Source organism: Hemiscyllium ocellatum, chromosome 4 (assembly GCF_020745735.1).
Source record: "Hemiscyllium ocellatum isolate sHemOce1 chromosome 4, sHemOce1.pat.X.cur, whole genome shotgun sequence".
NCBI lineage: Eukaryota > Metazoa > Chordata > Chondrichthyes > Orectolobiformes > Hemiscylliidae > Hemiscyllium > Hemiscyllium ocellatum.
Genome location: NC_083404.1, coordinates 82,422,470 through 82,439,410, shown reverse-complemented (window position 1 = coordinate 82,439,410; position 16,941 = coordinate 82,422,470). Strand labels below are relative to the sequence as shown.

General features: G+C 39.8%; 2 protein-coding genes across 2 annotated transcripts in view; one reads left to right on the top strand and one right to left on the bottom strand.

Annotated features, from left to right (window-relative positions):
- The window catches only part of LOC132815218 (uncharacterized), a 35,472-nt gene extending 35,143 nt beyond the window's left edge, over window positions 1-329 (bottom strand). Inside the window, exon 1 of the mRNA XM_060824033.1 lies at window positions 83-329. The gene's annotated coding sequence lies outside the window, so the exon portion shown is untranslated. The remainder of the gene's footprint in view (window positions 1-82) is intronic.
- Window positions 330-555: 226 nt separating this feature from the next.
- LOC132815217 (putative Polycomb group protein ASXL3) overlaps window positions 556-16,941 on the top strand; it is a 305,275-nt gene continuing 288,889 nt past the window's right edge. Inside the window, exon 1 of the mRNA XM_060824032.1 lies at window positions 556-745. Within this exon, the coding sequence (XP_060680015.1) occupies window positions 692-745 (54 nt within the window). The 5' untranslated portion in view covers window positions 556-691. The remainder of the gene's footprint in view (window positions 746-16,941) is intronic.

Below are 16,941 nucleotides of genomic sequence, written 5' to 3'. Positions count from 1 at the left end.
TAACTTCTTTTTCTTTTGAAAAAAGCATGCAATAATTTAAACATTATAGGTCATACAATTTGCTAACTTTACTGACACTTACAGATCATACCCCTGGCTACATCTCGCTGCGATTTCTACAGCAGCTGCTGGAACCTCCTCGTCAATGTTTGGGCCCCGCGCGGACTCTCCCGGGTTACCAGGCAGCGGCCGTAACCAGGCAACGACGCTTCCAACACAGAGCGCAGCCTCCAGGCTCGCAGCCATCTTCCAAACAATCATGGAGTACCAACGAATCGCACAAAAATCATTCCCCGTGCACGGGAGAAGTTGAGACTTTTAACTTGAACTCTTCTCACTCAGAGGAAAATGAACAAATGTGAACCGCAAAAGTGATGAAGACTCGCGGTAATCCGGCAAGAGAAGGAAGTGGTGTGCTTCGGGGGTAGGGGGGCGGGGGTTGAGTGACCTTTGACTGGGGCGGCGCTGGGGCCGCTGGGTTTTGTATTGTTTTGAGTTGGGAGAGGGGGAGGGGAGATCTGTCATCTGGAGGGTGCAGTCAGGGGGGTGGGGGGTGCTGGTGGGAGGAAGCTGTGTACTATATGTGCTAGTGGGATTGTTGTCTTCTAGTCTAGTCCTTTGCTGCTTGAGTGTCCTTTTTTTTAAACAAAAAATAAAAAATAATGTTCTGAGTGAAAAAGAAAAATAAAGAATGAAAGACAAAAGGAAAAAGAAGGACCGCACTTGGGCTGAGGCGGCCCGTTTGGTATGCTTTTTTTTCTTCTTTTATTTTTAATCAAATCCAGGTCAGGTCAGTGCCAAGCGGATACAGCAACTGCTGTTGTCTGCCTAGGGCTTTGTTTACTGAGGATGCATCAATAAAACGGGTTTTTGTTTTGTAATTATCTATATTTCTTAAGACTTTTATAGGAATAATTTAAATGTAATAAACTAATCTATAACCCGATAATATGTTCAGTTAGTTATACATCTGTTGTAAAAGAATGCAAACAATAAATTGTTGATGATGTCAAAATCTTGTCCATAATGTTTACCCTTGATTACAATTTTAAAATATCGATTTGATGACTGAAAAGCAAACAGTTTAACTAGTAAGAACTGATCTTTCCTTACATGCTAGTTGTTTAATTTTCAATACTATAGTTATTTCTGTGAATATCTTGCTTGTATGTTGCCACACAAAATACCACTCATGTTCTCATGTCACTTAAGGCTGTTTCACTATCATTCTCTTTTCATCACAGAAACTAAAGAATACAGCAGTGATAATAAAGTTTTAAACTCACACAATTCAAGATAGAAATAGATAGATGATGTCTTAGCTATTTTTTAACATTTTATTGAATTCAGTACAACAACTAATGCAATGAATTTGAGTTGTTTTGTTGTAATTCCTAGTAGCCACCAGTACAAAGAGTTAGCATGATTTAGTATACAGTGGCGATCTTAAGACAGAAGCATAATTCAACTGGAAAAATGGAACAATATCCAGTACCAATGTCCAGAATATGGAAGAGAAGCAGATTATTAGGTCAAGTAGAGGCAGCTATTCTCTGAATCTGACTGTTTGTGTCTGAGCTGAAAATGTGTTGCTGGAAAAGCGCAGCAGGTCAGGCAGCATCCAAGGAACAGGAGAAACAACGTTTTGGGCATGAGCCCTTCTTCAGGAATCAAGGTGGGATGTAAGGTTATGTTTGTGTCTGACCTAATAGCACTTTGCACCCAGAACTGATTATCTATTCAGCAGTCACCACATCATTTGCCTTTATAAACACACATTTAAGACAAAGAAACTTCAATTTTAGTTGCATGTTTCCCAATTAGTGTTGCATGCAGATGTTAGCTTGTAAAATTGCATATAGGATTTGTGAAGGAAACACAAGAAACAGTAACATTGGACTTCATCTTCTGTAGAAGTGAATTGTCAAGTTTTGAATTTTAATTTTATCACAATCTTGCCATGAAATGTGGAAAGTAAATATATTCATAAAACAATATATAAAGTAATTCTGAAAGCAGATAGATTCATTGGTGCTGTGCACTGAATAATTAGTTAAAACTATAAAACTCTGAACACATTGTATAAAGTGTAAAGAACAGGCTCAGTGAAGTGCAAAGAGATCAGATTGAAATACAGTAACAGAGGAGTTGCCAGATTGGAAGCTAAAACTTTTCTTAGTACAAGTTTACTTGATGTTCTTCAGGCGAGGGTAAAAAAAATGCCATGAAATTGCCAAAGAAATATTGAGACACGCAAATGGGAATGTGAGAGCATAGTGAGTGATAGATGAGCAAGCTCCAGAGTTGTGCTGACGACAAAGGGAGTGTCTTCTCAGGAAAAGGACAATGGGAGAAAGAGGTCAAGGCTTTCATTCTTTTGTGTTTTTTTAATTCAAATGTCTTTAACATATCATTGGGATGTAAATTATGTTTATTTTAGATGTGAAATAGCTGCAGTGTCAAAAGACTTCTGTGCATTCCAGAGATTCCCCTCCCCCCTTTGAGAAAGCATTGCATTGGGAAACAACTGTGGGCCTGTTTGGATTTGCTTGCATACAATGTTCCAAAGAAGTATGCACCAAAAAATACCCATTTTTTCAGATCCACATTTGTGGGATGTAAGGTTACAATACAGTTTTGGAGTGCAGACTACTTTATGTATCACTTGAACGTCACTGTAACGTTTGAGTTGTGGATGTCTTAATAATGCTGCAGTCTTAGAGACTGGAAAATCTATTTGTAGAGTTTAGAAATTAGCATGTGAGCTATTGGAGTATATTGTTCATGTTTATTCTATTGTATGTGATGGTGGTCATTTTTGATGTTCACAATACAATACAATACGTTATGTCTGACTTACTCCTGTGTTTAAACACTGGCTGGATCCAATTATCTTTTTTAAGGTTTTGTAAAATGTGTAGATAAGTTCACAGTGCAATTAGCAAGTTTTCTAATAATGCTATGAGTATGGTTATTAATTTGCTACAACATCTGCTTTAGAATGATTCTAGCTGATGCCAGTGAGTTTGTATTTCGGAAAAGTAGAATGTGAAGTTTACCAATTTAATCATTATATGCAAACTCTGCTTGAAGTACCAATGATACTTTTAAACTTAATGAAGAGCCAATTATCATTAAATCTTTATTATAATTAAAAACTAACAGATTGTCATTGGGTTTTTATTACTTTTTTTTTAAAAAAGTTAAAATATATGAGACAATATGTGGAAGCATATCACCATGTTCAAGAACCTCCAAACCAAATTACTAAGTAAACCACACAAGTCAGGTTTTTGTCAATGTCATCCAGAGTGCATGCACTCTTCCCTACTTGGACTCGACTCACTTGCCAAAACCCATTCAACTAAGTTACAACTTGGCAGAACTAAATAGTTGTTCTGCTGGAATTTAACCAGCACACACAGTTGTTCTGTTGGAATTTAACCAGCACACTAAAGTATTATTTATAATATATATTTAATTTGTCAGGAAACATGAAGATTCCAACCCATGTTCAAAATAAGGTGGGGCACTGTTTAAATTCAGCATTGTAGATCTAATGTGTTAAACCATATATTTCGGTGATTTAAGAATTTTTACTAGCTATTTGTTCGATTCTATCTTTTGTCTCAATTATAGAAGCAACCCAATATTTAGAACTTGTGGTTACAGCTGCACATCCTCAATGTTAAAATGCATATGTTCCAGATCGAAATACATAACCAATTATTCCTTAAATTTAAATTTCTCGGTGTTTGTGTATTACAACAATATATGTTCATATAGTGCCTTTAACACAGTGAAATCTCCCATGGTACTTTGAAGAAGTGTTATAAAACTATAAGATGCTTTGTCAGATCACCTAAAGCTTGGGTGAAGAGTAGGTGGAGAGAAGAAGGATGTAGGGACCTTTAAGCCTAGGGAACTGAAAACAGGACCACCGATGGATGAACAATTAAAATTGGGACTCTCAACTGGCTACAATTAGAAGAACACAAATATCTGAGTTGTGAGTTTTGTAGAGATTATGGAAAAAGGAGGTATCAGTCCATGGAACGATTTGAAAACAAGGATTGAACTGAGCTACAAATCTTTACACAAACCTTGAACAAGGATTGAAATTTTAAAATTGGTATTGCTGATCCAGGAGTCAATGTGGGTCAGCAAGCACAGGAACAAAAAGTGAATTGCGTTTGGTTCAGATTAGGACATGGGCACTAGAGCTTGGGATGATTTCATGCAGGATGGAATGTGAGTGTTTGTTTAGGAATGCATTAGAGTAGTCAAGTCTAGAAGCCATTCATTCTTTTGGCAGTCCCTTGCAGAAGGAGATGACTCTCTTCCACTCTCAGGCTGTACAGACCAATGTGGTTTCCGCAGGCTCTGTTACACTGGAGCAGAAGATGGTCATGGGAAGAGATGGGTGGCATTGGCTGTCTCATAAGGCTTCTGCTCTTCCCTGACGAGGTGCTCGCTACCTTCCTGGATGCTCCTCCTCCACTTGGGCCATTGATTCTCAGGTGTCTGTGGGAATGTCACACTTCACCAGTGAGGCCTTGAAGGTATCACATCACTTCCTCTAGCCACCTGGTGCTCACCCGCTGTTTTGAAGCTGGGAGTAGAGCAACTGCTTGGGGAGTCTCGTGTCAGTCATGTGGAGAACATGCCAAGCCCATCATAGCCGATCAAGAGTGATCAGTGCCTCGATGCTAGGGTCACAGTCTAAGGATTCAGGGTGGAACATTTAGGATGGAGATGGTCTGAGGCAATGGAATAGCTTCTATTTGATTGCTAAGAGTCTGTGAGCTGCTGCATATTCAAGAACTCAGCAGGCAACCTAAACAAGTATGTCACTACCATTACAAACTTCATTAGTAAACATGCATGTCGGAAACCATGGATGAACCAAGAGATCCATTTCTACTCCTGTCCAGGTTTGAGGTGTACAAGTCGGGCAACTCCTGACATACAGGAAATCCAGCTATGACCTTCATAAAGCCATCAGAGATACCAAGAGGCAATACCAAACTAATCTTGAGACCCAGATTAACCACAAGGACACCCATAATTTGTGGCAAGGCTTACATGACATGACAGACCACAAAGCTAAGTCGGACAGAGTCACAGGCAATGGTACATCCCTACCCGAACAGCTCAATGCATTTTATGCTCTCTTTGAACAAAAAGTCAGTGAAATGATGTCACCTATACAACAGCCTCTGATGCATCTGCCCACGGTCACTGCCGTAGATACTAGACCAGCCTTCTTAAGAATGAATCCATGGAAAGCAACTGGCCTCGATGGAGCCCCCCCCCCGTCGTGCACTCAAATCCTGTGCAGACCAGCGCGGGAGTATTTGTAGACATCTTTAACCTCTCCTTGCCATGATCTGAAGTCCCCACTTGCTTCAAGAAGATACCATCATCCCAGTGCCAAAGAAAAATCATGCAGCAGGCCTCAATGACTACTGCTCGGTGGCTCTGATCTCCATAATTATGAAGTATTTCGAGAGGTTAGTCATGGCTCATGTGAATTCCAGCCTACCAAACTGGCTTGATCCTTTGCAGTTCACCTACTGGTGCAACAGGTCCACAGCAGATTCCATGTTTGTGGCCCTACACTCAACCTGGAACATCTGGATAACAAGAATACATACGTACGGCTCCTACTTATTGACTACAGTTCTGCCTGCAACACCATAATTTCAAACAAACTCTTCTCAAAACTCGACCTATGTCTCAACTCCCCCCTTTTTAATTGGATTCTCAACTTAGTGACCTCTCAGACCACAATCAGTAAGAATAGATGACAGCACTTCCTCCATCATCATCCTCAACACCAGTGCTCCACAGGCTGCATATTTAGCCCACTACTATACTCATTATATACCCCAGATTGTATCGCCTAGTCCTGCCCCAACTCCATTCACAAGTTTGATGATGACACCATAGTTTTGGGTTGAATGTCAAACAATAACGAGACAGAGTACAGGAAAGAGATTGAGTGTATAGTGGCATGGTGTAAAGATAACGATCTCTCCATCGATGTCACTGGAGCAGGTGATGTGAAGGAGCTGGTCACTGACTTCAGGAAGCAGAATGGAGGGAATGACCTTGTCTGCATCAATGGTGCTGAGGTGAAGATGGTTGAGAGCATCAAGTTCCTGGGAGTGATGATCACTAGCAACCTGTCCTGGTCTACCCACATCAAGGCAATAGTCAAGAAAGCACACAATGTCTCTAATTCCTCAGGAGGCTAAGGAATGTTGGCATATCCACAAGAACTCTTAGCAATTTTTATAGATGCACCATGGAAAGCATTCTATCTAGATGCATCAGAGCGTGATTTGGCAACTGCTTTGTTCAAGATGGCAAGAGTACGAACAGCCAAGTTTCTGGTATTGAGACTGGCTCTAATGCAACGAGGGGTACGTCACCTTCCAAGAGATCAATTGTGTTAGGGGATTCTATAGTCAGAGGTACAGACAGACCATTCTGTGGCCAGCAGAGAAAAATCAGCATGATGTGTTGTTTCCCTGGTGCCAGGATCAAGGATGTCTCAGAGAGGGTGCAGAATGTTCTCACAGGGGAAGAGGGGCCAGCAAGAGGTCATTGTCCACATTGGAACCAACAACATTGGAAGGGAAAAGGTCGAGATTCAGAAGGGAGATTCCAGAGAGTTAGGCAAAAATTTAAAAAGGAGGTCCTCAAGGGTAGTAATATTTGGATTAATCCCAGTGCTACGAGCTAGTGAGGGCAGGAATAAGAGGGTAGAGTAGATGAATGCATGGCTGAGGAGCTGGTGTATGGGAGAAGGATTCACATTTTTCGATCATTGGAATCTCTTTTGGGTTAGAAGTGACCTGTACGAGAAGGATGGATTGCACCTAAATTGGAAGGGGACTAATATACTGGAAGGGAAATTTGCTAGAACTGCTTGGGAGGATTTAAACTAGTAAGGTAGGGGGGTGGGACCCAGGGAGATAGTGCGGAAAGAGATCGATCTGAGATGGGTACAGCTGAGAACAGAAGTGAGTCAGTCAGGGCAGGCAGGGACAAGGTAGGACTAATAAATTAAACTGCATTTATTTCAATGCAAGGGGCCTAACAGGGAAGGCAGATGAACTCAGGGCATGGTTAGGAACATGGGACTGGGATATCATAGCAATGCAGAAATATGGCTCAGGGATGGGCAGGACTGACAGCTTAATGTTCCGGGATACAAATGCTACAGGAAGGATAGAAAGGGAGGCAAGAGAGGAGGGGGAGTGGCATTTTTGATAAGGGATAGCATGACAGCTGTGCTGAGGGAGGGTATTCCTGGAAATACATCCAGGGAAGTTATTTGAGTGGAACTGAGAAATAAGAAAGGGTTGATCACCTTATTGGGATTTTATTATAGACCCCCTAATAATCAGAGGGAAATTGAGAAACAAACTTGTAAGGAGATCTCAGCTATCTGTGAGAATAATAAGGTAGTTATGGTAGGGGATTTTAACTTTCCAAACATCGACTGGGACTGTCATAGTGTTCAAGGTTTAGATGGAGAGGAATTTCTTAAGTGGGTACAAGACAATTTTCTGATTCAGGATGTGGCTGTACCTACTAGAGAAGGTGCAAAACTTGACCTACTCTTGGGAACTAAGGCAGGGCAAGGGACTGAGGTGTCAGTGGGGGAGCACTTTGGGGCCAGCGACCATAATTCTGTTCATTTTTCAATAGTGATGGAAAAGGATAGACCAGATCTAAAAGCTGAAGTTCTAACTTGGAGAAAGGCCAATTTTGACAGCATTAGGTAAGAACTTTTGAAAGCTGATTGGAGGCAGATGTTCGCAGGTAAAGGGATGGCTGGAAAATGGAAAGCTTTCAGAAATGAGATAACAAGAATCCAGAGAAAGTATATTGCTGTCAGGGTGAAAGGGCAGGCTGGTAGGTGTCGGGAATGCTGGATGACTAAAGAAATTGAGGGTTTAGTTAAGAAAAAGAAAAGCATATGTCAGGTATAGACAGGATAGATCGAGTGAATCCTTAGAAAAGTATAAAGGAAGTAGAAATATACATAAGAGGGAAATCAGGAGGGCAAAATGGGGACATGAGATAGCTTTGACAAATAGAATTAAGGAGAATCCAAAGGGTTTTTACAAATACATTAAGGACAAAAGGGTAACTAGGGAGAGAATAGGGCCCCTCAAAGATCAGCAAGGTGGCCTTTGTGTGGAGCCACAGAAAATGGGGGAGATACTAAATGACTATTTTGCATCAGTATTTACTGTGGAAAAGATCATGGAAGACACAGACTGTAGGGGAATAGATGGTGCATCTTGCAAAATGTCCAAATTACAGAGGAGGAAGTGCTGGATGTCTTGAAACGATTAAAGGTAGATAAATCCTCAGGACCTGATCAGGTGTACCCGAGAACTCTGTGGGAAGCCAGAGAAGTGATTGCTCACCTGTGTGAGGTGCCAGAAGACTGGAGGTTGGCAAATGTGGTGCCATTGTTTAAGAAGGGCGGTAGAGACAAGCCAGGGAACTATAGACCGGTGAGCCTGACCTCAGTGGTGGGCAAGTCGTTGGAGGGAATCCTGAGGGACAGGATGTACATGTATTTGGAAAGGCAAGGACTGATTAGGGATAATTAACATGGCTTTGTGCGTGTGAAATCATGTCTCATAAACTTGATTGAGTTTTTTGAAAAAGTAACAAAGAAGATTGATGAGGGAAGATCAGTAAATGTGATCTATATGGACTTCAGTAAGGCGTTTGACAAGGTTACCCACGGGAGACTGATTAGCAAGGTTCGATCTCATGGAATAAAGGAGAACTAGCCATTTGGATACAGAACTGGCTCAAAGGTAGAAGACAGAGGGTGGTGGTGGAGGGTTGTTTTTCAGACTGGAGGCTTGTGACCAGTGGAGTGCCACAAGGATTGATGCTGGACCCTCTACTTTTTGTCATTTACATAAATGATTTGGATGCGAGCATAAGAGGTACAGTTAGTAAGTTTGCAGATGACAGCAAAGAGGGTTACCTCAGATTACAACAGGATCTGGACCAGATGGGCCAATGGGCTCAAAATAAGTGGCAGATGGAGATAAATGCGAGGTGCTGCATTTTAGAAAAGCAAATCTTAGCAGGACTTATACACTTAATGGTAAGGTCCTAGGGAGTGTTGCTGAACAAAGAGACCTTGGAGTGCAGGTTCATAGCTTCTTGAAAGTGGAGTCGCAGGTAGATAGGATAGGGAAGGCGGCGTTTGGTATGCTTTCCTTTATTGGTCAGAGTATTGTGTACAGGAGTTGAGAGGGTATGTTGCAGCTGTTCAGGACATTGGTTAGGCCACTGTTGGAGTATTACATGCAGTTCTGGTCTCCTTTCTATCGGAAAGATGTTGTGAAACTTGAAAGGTTCAGAAAAGATTTACAAGGATGTTGCCAGGGTTGGAGGATTTGAGCAATAGAGAAAGGCTGAACAAGCTGGGGCTATTGTCCCTGGAGCGTCGGAGGCTGAGGGGTGACCTCATAGAGGTTTACAAAATTATGAGGGACATGGATAGGATAAATAGACAAAGTCTTTTCCCTAGGATCGGGAAGTCCAGAACTAGAGGGCATAGGTTTAGGGTGAGAGGGGAAAGATGTAACAGAGACCTAAAGGGGTAACTTTTTCATGCAGAGGGTGGTACGTGTATGGAATGAGCTGCCAGAGGATGTGGTGGAGGCATTTGGATGGGTATATGAATAGGAAGCGTTTGGAGGGATATGGGCCAGGCACTGGCAGGTGGGACTAGATTGGGTTAGGATATCTGGTCGGTGTGGACAGTTTGGACCGAAGGATCTGATTCCATGCTGTACATCTCTATGACTCTAAGCTACAGAGAGTCGTGAACACAGCCCAAAAAAAAAATCACGCAATCCAGCCTTTCACCCATTGACTCCATCTATAATTTCCACTGCCTCCGGAAAGCAACCAACATAATCAAAGATGCCTCTCACCCTGGTTTTATGCTCTACCACCCTCTTCCATTGGACAAAAGATATAAAAGTTTGAATACTTGTACAAACCAATTCAAGAACAGTTTGTTCGCCCTTGGTATCAGACTTTTGAACGGACCTCTCAAATGGCAATTCTGATATGTCTCTCTGTGCCTTTACTTTTACTCTTGTATCATTGAGTTGGATCATGGAAGATCTGCTAGGTTATACATTATAATTTGAAGTTTACTAGTGCATTTTGGAAGAAAATACAATAGATAAATTGAAGCTCTTGTTCCAGAACTGCATTTATTTACATTTTCTATTAGATTAGATTCCCTACGGTGTGAAAACAGACCCTTCAGCCCAAACAGAGCACACCGACCCTCCAAAGAGTTACCCACCCAAACCCATTTCCCCTCTGACTAGTGCACCTAACACCATGGGCAATTTAGCATGGTCAATTCACCTGACTTGCACACCTTTTGGACTGTGGGAGGAAACCGGAGCACCCGGAGGAAACCCATACAGTCACTGGGAGAATGTGGAAACTCCACACAGACAGTTGCCTGAGGCTGGAATCGAAACTGGGACCCTGGTGCTGTGAGGCAACGGTGCTGACCACTGAGCCACTGTGCTGCCCTGTTCTTTCTTCATTAATTGCATTAGTTGTTTGTTCTGTCTCATTTTCAGAGATTCTGATCAGATGAACATCATCGCCACCATAGATTTCAAATTAAATTTGTTGATGTGTAAAGCACTGACGAATAAATGCTGCTAACCACTCAAAGCAATAATTAGACTTAAGCAGTTACTTAAATAATAGATCAAGTTACACCTTATATTCAAAAAAATTACAAAATATGTATTTTTATTTGAATTATGGTTTGCTTTTTAACTTCTGCACGGCAAAATTAATGGAGCCAATGTGAAGTTAAAATAGAGCAAAATACCACAGGTCATAGAGTCATAGAGATGTACAGCACGGAAACAGAGCCTTCAGTCCAACTCGTCCATGCCAACCAGATATCCCAACCTAATCTAGTCTCACTTGTCAGCACCCGGCCCATATCCCTCTAAACCCTTCCTATTCCTATACCCATTCAGATACCTTTTAAATGTTGCAATTGTACCAGCCTCCACCACTTCCTCTGGCAGCTCATTCCACGTACCACCCTCTGTGTGAAAAAGTTGCCCCGAGATCTCTTTTATATCTTTCCTTGTAAAGAAAACTGTAATGTACTATAAATACTCAGCAGACCAGACAGTATGCATACAGTAGTTGACAAAAAGTAGTTAATGTTTCATTTTAAGTAATATTTCAGTACTGAAAAGTAGCAATGTACTGTTGGACACTGCCTTTGAATGAAATGTTAGAGAGAGATCTCAGCTGCTAAACAGGGGAGTTATCTCCTATATATTTGTCTCCCAATTAATGTCACAAAAAAAGCTGATTAAAGGACCATGCGGCCTTATCTCTGCCACTCAGTGTGGGCAGGGATATTTTTCGCCCTGTTGCTCTGATTATCCATAAATAATATATTACAAATACTCCAAATGTAAGGTGGTACACAGATAGATTTGGCTCAAGGAAACACTGGTTAGTTTTGGTGAAAATACAGAGCTAAATCCTAGAATGTTTAAAGGATCCTTTAACATTAGGAGATAAAGCAAATTGACTTTTTTTTATTTTGAATGTTATGGTTTGCTTTACCTAGAAAGCTGTGGATTGTCTCACCTATGGTGGAATTTCAAAGTAGTCAAAATGTGAGCAAGGGTTTCAGAGCAGGCTCTTGAATGTGGATTAGATTGAAGCCTCTTTAATGAAGTGGATGCTATTAATAAGGACATTTTTTCTCAGCTTTATAGTTACAGAGTTTCAACAGAAAATGTGAACTTATAACTACATTGAGTTAACACATAGTAGCAGCGGTAAATATTCAACTAGGTGACCCCTTCTCTTATTATCACCATTTTACTACTTGCTGTGATTCGTGCTCAAATCATATGTTTCTTACATTACAGCAGTGACTACGAAAGTACTCAATTGGCTGTAAGGTATTTTGAGACCATCTAGTGGTTATGGAAAGTACCATACAAATGTAAAGCTTTGTTTTCAGTCTCCACAGATGCTGCCAGACCCGCTGGGTACTTCCAGCATATTGCATTTTGATTTAACTTTAAACTAAATTTGGTTAAAATGCTTAATTTATCATACACTTGATCATTGTGACATACAATGTTCTCAACTACAAATATTGCCTCCTTACAGGAGGTGAGAAGTTACAATTTTATTTTGTTGCAACTCCTATGAAAAACTCCTCCGGGAAGCATGTTTCGGCTGAATTTTTTTAATTAGGTTTGAATGTTAGCAATAACACCATTGTTAATGATGCCCCATTAGTTACAAGCTAGTAAAATGAGCCTACAATTGCTGAAAATCTGAAATACAAAGCAAGCCAGTCAGCATATGTAAAGTTTTTATTTAAAAATACTATAAAGTTAAAAGACAGGTTTATAGCATTTTAGGTGTACACCCTTTATGAGAACTGAAGGGTACACACTCAATATGATAACCTATCTTTTCTTTTTACAAATGCTCGATGATCTGTTTTGTATTTTCAGCATTTTCTTTTTGTCATAAACATTTAATTCACTAATTTGGTAATTTTAACTCTTTTATTTTAGGGCAAATGAATGGAAAGGATGGAATCAATATCAGCAACTTCAAATTTGTGGAAAGACTATATCCACTTAGTGATGACAAATCGGGCTTTAAATATTCCATCTGCTTGCGAACTAGTACAATCCAGACCAATAGCCTTGATAAGGATGGGTTAGTCTATGCTCAAACCCAAACTCTGCAATAGAGAGAGATGTGGCAAGACCATCACTTCTATACAAGTTTTTTTTTGGTAACAGCTGTGAAGAATTACTGCCAGGAATACAAGAGCTGTTGCAAATGACCTAATTTTTTTCACCAGTTTAAAAGAAAGTGACTCTTTTTTTGACATTTTCTCCTGCCTGTGGAATTTCATTAAATGTTATTCCTTGGAATATAACCCCAAAAGAATGGAGAATAAGAAGCGCACATGTTGAGTCAGGGTTTATGGAATATGTAATAAAAACAAAACATGTTGAAGAACTCAGCAACTCTGGCAGCATATTTGGAGAGAGTAACAGAATTAACATTTCAAGTCCAATATGTGTTCTTCAGAACATCTGTTAGGCTGGTTGGCTCACGGTTGCTGCAACTCAACTTCCCCAATTCTTTTTATGCTCTAAGCTACCATCATGTGCAAGTTCCATGACTTCCAGTATCCATATTATTTTCTTTTTGTATTTGTGACATCTATTTTAATACATTTGATGCCAGCTTCTTGTGATCCTTTTGCCACTAATTCTTGCTTCAGCTTAGTGCTAAATTGACATTTCAGAATGTTGTATGCGAAAAAGAGAAATGAAGGATCCAAGATTCTGATGACATTTGAGGCACATCTTATTGTTTTTGATGAACTGATACGTATGCAAATTCCATTTTTAAACATTGGAGTGGCGAGTATTTGCTACTCCCAAATCCAATGGCTCAATCCCCAAATCAAAAGAATTTAGGAAAACTTTAACTCTTGCATCTGCAATTTATGATTTAAAGTATTTGTGATTTAAAGTACTATATTCAGTCTGCTTAACTATGTATTACAAGCTTATGAAAGCAATATCAATAAATCAAGGTAAAATAGTAGACATTTTAGAGGTATTGAAAGAAAGCTTTGGAGATAGTATAACAGTTGTTTTACTTTATTCTTTCTTTCTGGAAAATTTTACTTGCAGTTGTTAATACAATAAGTTTATTTGCTTAACCTCCCATAATAGAATCATGGTATTTTCTTAAGGTGCAAATAATTGTTTGTTCTTTTGTCTTCCTTTCCTAAATTCATCCTTCAACTAAACTTGTCACATGATTTTAAAACATGTTCTCCCATCTCCCCTGCCTCTTGTGAGTTGTATTTCTTGTTGAAACTACCATTTGTGTCGTAGTGCTCCAGGAACGTTTCTACTAGTTTCTAATGATCAGCATCTTGAACAGATGGCCATTCATTAGTGTAAAGGTCTGGCTGACTGATTCTGGCTGCAATATCCAAGGTCAGCACGAAGCACAAAACAATCATCCGCATTTGTCTCTGCTGCAAACACCAGTCCCCTTCTCCATACTTTTACTTTTAATTAAAAACTTGCATTTTATAAAATAGTGCCTTTTTTTAATCTTATGTCAATTTTGCAGATAAGTTGTAAATACTCACTTAACTTATATAAGACTGCCTGAAAGAGTATACTGTAAATAGTGTCTTTATGCAAGGGAAGAACACAACTCCAAGATGCATGTAGAATTTGGCCACATGATCAGAAAATCCCCATCACCAAAGGTCGAATGAAATTTTTAGCTTGTATCCAATGCCTAAGGAAGAAGTGCATATGTGTATGTTGTGGATGAGGGTGACAGACCTATATTAAACAACCATTGCAATAGGTCATTTTCGTGACCTCCACTGAAATTGTTAATTTGCCTTCTTTATGTTATCCATGAAGCCATTTATTTAACTAGTTCAATCTTGAATCATCAATGATTCCAGGTTGCCAGGCTGGAAAGTGTAAGAGTAATTTGTTTGGTTGTTTTGTACTTGTGGGCGGTTTTTTTCAAATCTGTCTCATGAATGGAATTGGTTATTATAGGAGCAGGTCATTTAGTCATTTTTAAAATGCTTTGATTTAGTGAATCAAACATATGAGTTAATTGGCATTGCTAATATAACATTAAGGCTATTTGAATCACTCCTGTTTGAATATTAGATATATGAGCTTTTCAAGATGTGATACCGTGGTTGTGTACTAGAATCAAAGATTTAAATTCTCACTTCTGGTGCAGGACAGCAGATTCAAGGCATTTCTTATTTCCACAAATCAACCTTGTGAGAAAGTGCCCCAGAATTTTGGGTTGTCATTCCAGGGAACTAGAGCTATTGGGAGTCGAGATGGATGACCCAAGAAAGATGCAAAGATTTGTCCAAACAACTGAGATAATTGACACCTATACATAATCAAGAGCAGGAATAGCCCATCCACTCTCTTGAGTTTGCTCCGTGATGGATGATCTGATTGTAACCACAAATCCAAGTTCCTGCTTATCCCAATAATCTTTCAATCCTTTGCTTAACAAGAGTCTATCTACTCAGCCTCAGAAATACTCAAGGAATCTACTTTCACCGCCTTTTCAGGGAGAGAGTTGCAAAGACTCATGACCTGCTCAGAGAAAAAAAAACTTCATCTAGTTTGTTTGAAATGGATGAACCCTTATTTATTTAAACAGTGAATGTTACTTCTACATTCTCCTATAAGTGGAAAGTTCCTATACACATCTACCCTATATGTTTCAACCAAGTCACCTCTTACTCTTCTAAACTGCACAAATACAAGCCTAGCCTGTCCAACCTTTATTCATAAGATAACCTGCTCATTCTAGGTATTGAGCTAGTAAACCTTTTGTAAAGTGCCTCCAACACCTTTATATCTTTAAATAAGGTAACTAATACCATGCACAATGCTTCAGATGCAGTTTCACTAAAATCCATATAATTGAAGCATAGCATCATTATTTTCACATGCAAATCCCTTTGTGATATATAATAACATTCTATTACTTTTCTGAATGGAAAGAATAATTGAGACATAATTTTTAGCCTGGAATTTCTCCTGAACTACTTCTGTGTCATTACAGCAAAAGTGCAGCAGAAACCTGTAACAGGAAACTATGGTGGTTTTAAAACAGTGCTTATAATTAAGAAAAAAAACCTGTTATCAGAATGACTTCTTTGGTATGACTGCTTCACCTAGGTGCTAGGCATTTATGTTCTTCAGGTTTGAGCATCACTGGTAAGACCAACATTTACTGCCATTGAACTGAATTTCTTGCTAAACCATTATGAACAAACTTTCAAGTTGCTGATACCAACTGACTTTCCCCACTTCAGGCAACAGCTTTTTTGAGCTGTGAATTGACCTTTTCTGGCTGTAATGATCATTTGCATTGTGATACTGCTTTTTTTTTGATTAGATTACCTACAGTGTGAAAACAGGCCCTTTGGCCCAACAAGTCCACACTCATCTTGCGAAGAGAAACCCACCCCTCGATATTTACCCCTGACTAATCCACCTAACACTACAGGTAACCTAACCTGGACACCTTTGTGACTGTGGGAGAAAACCGGAGCACCCAGAGGAGACCCACGCAGACACGGGGAGAATGTGCAAACTCCACACAACCAGATGCCCAAATTGAACCTGGGTCTCTGGTGCTGTGAGCCAGCAGTACTAAGCACTAAGCCACCGTGCTTAACCATTCCTGTTAGCAGCTGGGAAAACTTTCATTACTTGAAGTTCAAGAGGAAAGATATGTTTTGGATGTTAATTAAGTGCAAAAGTAGGCCATTTGGCCTTGAGCTTGCTCTATTTTCCTCATTTGGCTGTGGTTTTTGTATGGCTGAAGATTTCAGGAGTCTGCCACTGCGAACATTATATGAGATAGTCGTACCTATCTACTACTAACATGGTGTAAGTGTTCACTGGAGCCATCTGAAATGCAGTTGGTAGTAGAATAACTTACTAATAAGAACATATGAAATAGGAATAGAAGTACACCATTCGGCCCTTCAAACCTCCGCCACCTTTAATAAGATCATTGCTGAACTGTTTAATGGATTCCACATTCTCATTAACTCTCACTAATCTTTAATTCCCTTTTCTAACAAGAATCTATCTGGCTTAAAAATATTCTTTACCCCCACCTACACTGCCTCCTAAGACAGGGCATTCCAAAGACCCTCAATCCTCACAAATAAAATTCTCATTTCTGCCATAAAATGGCAAGTCAATTTTTAAACAGTGCCTCCTAGTTCTGGACTCACTCATAAAAAGAAAT